The sequence below is a fragment of the Gekko japonicus genome, unplaced genomic scaffold, assembly GCF_001447785.1.
Source record: "Gekko japonicus isolate JY-2015 unplaced genomic scaffold, Gekko_japonicus_V1.1 scaffold1911, whole genome shotgun sequence".
Classification (NCBI taxonomy): Eukaryota; Metazoa; Chordata; class Lepidosauria; order Squamata; family Gekkonidae; genus Gekko; species Gekko japonicus.
In genome coordinates this window covers 155,899-157,722 of record NW_015170945.1, presented here as the reverse complement: position 1 = coordinate 157,722, position 1,824 = coordinate 155,899, and the positions used below count along the sequence as shown (strand labels likewise).

The window sequence follows — 1,824 nt, the reverse complement described above, 5'->3', positions numbered from 1 at the left end:
TCCGACCATGGTACTGTCGTAGCAGTAATCCGGTCCACTGTAATCCCCGCCGCGAAGATCAAGTCGAGCGTGTGTCCGGCCTGGTGCGTGGGGACCGATACACATTGGGAGAGCCCCAGTGCCGCCATGGACGACACTAGGTCCGTAGCCCGGCTAGAGGCCGCGTCATCGGCATGGACGTTGAAATCACCCAGGACCAGAAGCCTCGGGTGCTCCAACGCCCAGCCAGACACGGCCTCCAGCAGGGACGGCAGACCACTGGCCGGTGCGTTAGGCGGTCGGTACACTAGCCAGATAGCCAAGTTCTCCTCAGTCTCCAGCATCAGGCTGGCACACTCCATGCCCGCAATCTCCGGTGAGGGGAGGGCCCTGAAGGAGTAAGCCTCCCGAATGAACAACGCCACTCCTCCCCCCCGCCCCTTAGTCCGTGATTGGTGTAGGACCGAGAACCCAGGTGGGGCAAGTTGGGAGAGAGCTACGGTCTCCCCATCCCGTACCCAGGTCTCGGTCAAGCACGCCAGGTCCGCTTGTTGTTCCGAGATGTAGTCCCGAAGGACCATTGTCTTACTGTTGATGGACCTGGCATTGCATAACACCAATGACGGAGAGGGGTTCTTCCTAGCCCCACTGCTGACCTCCCTCGGGATGGGTCGTAGGCTGGAAGGGCACCGAGCTCTTCTGTTTCTCAGGGTCCTTCCCTTAGTCTTCTGCCTAGACCCACCGCTAAACTTTCCCCTCCCCAAGAGCACCGGAATTTGCTGTGCCAGCATATGCTGTATCTGCTGACTTTACCGTGACCACCAACCCCGCGTGTCCCTTGCACTGGTAGATCCTCCCCTCAGGGCTGATTACAGCCAATGTAATGCCTTAATGTAAAGTTTTCCTTTTCTAAGAACCATTTCTGGTCCCCCAGTGAGCCACATGTCACTCTGCAGCAGACCCCAGGTAGAGGACAAGGCAAACAGAACGTTTTAAGAAGGCAAAGTGACCGGGAAGGAGCACACGCATTTGTCAGCTGCCCAGGATGCTGGCTGTAGCAAGCGCACGTCAGGTTTGCCTGGGCACCCTCCTGAGCGCAAGAGGTGGGCCGGGCAGTCTGCCAAAGGGAGAGGCTGGAGGAAGAGAGATGGGTCACGACGAGGGCCCAGCTCAGTGCGGGAGCTCCCCAGCTAGTGCAAAGGGACCAGCGGTCTCTCCTCCCTCTAAGGGCAGGCAAAGGGACCTGCAGGGGCCACAGAAAACCCCTCCCAACCTCTCACCCCTCTGCAGATGCGGGCTCTTCTGTGGAGCCAAGCAAGGCTGGCTGAGGTCCAGCCAGGGGGTTACCTGAGTGGAATGAAGAGAATCCCGTTGATGATGTTCAGCTGCTCCAGGACACTGGCCATGCTGGGCGCTGTGAACTAAGGAGTCGAGAAGAGCCGAGGTTAGTGTCTCTTGGGGAATGTTTCCCTCAAACGCTGGGCTGGATCCAACAGAGGCTTTTCCACCGGTGAAAAGGGAAGGTGGTGTTCCCTTGGGACTCTGCTGGAGATCACAGGACCGACGTGGACAAGCACTATGTGGGACGGGGGGTGTAGTGAAGAGGGGAATTTGCTGGGACTGAGAGCTAGCGGGATCCAACTGCAGAAGCCAGGAAAGCCCACCGAGCCACCCAAACGGGAGAAGTGGCCCGGATCCCAGGCTACCGGTGACCAGGATCTAGTGCAGACCCCTTCGGGCAAGGGGGGCCTAGGCGCTGTTTAAGGCAGAAGGTCCCAAGTTCATCTCCAGTGGAAAAAGCTCCCTGGTAGCAGCGGCTGGCAAAGGCCCGTCTGAGCCTCTGAA

At 58.9% G+C, this 1,824-nt stretch overlaps 1 protein-coding gene across 1 annotated transcript in view; it reads right to left on the bottom strand.

The window, feature by feature from the left end:
- CLUH (clustered mitochondria (cluA/CLU1) homolog) overlaps positions 1 to 1,824 on the bottom strand; it is a 65,567-nt gene that overhangs the window by 4,440 nt on the left and 59,303 nt on the right. Inside the window, exon 26 of the mRNA XM_015418890.1 lies at positions 1,327 to 1,400. Coding sequence (XP_015274376.1) covers positions 1,327 to 1,400 — 74 coding nt within the window. The remainder of the gene's footprint in view (positions 1 to 1,326; positions 1,401 to 1,824) is intronic.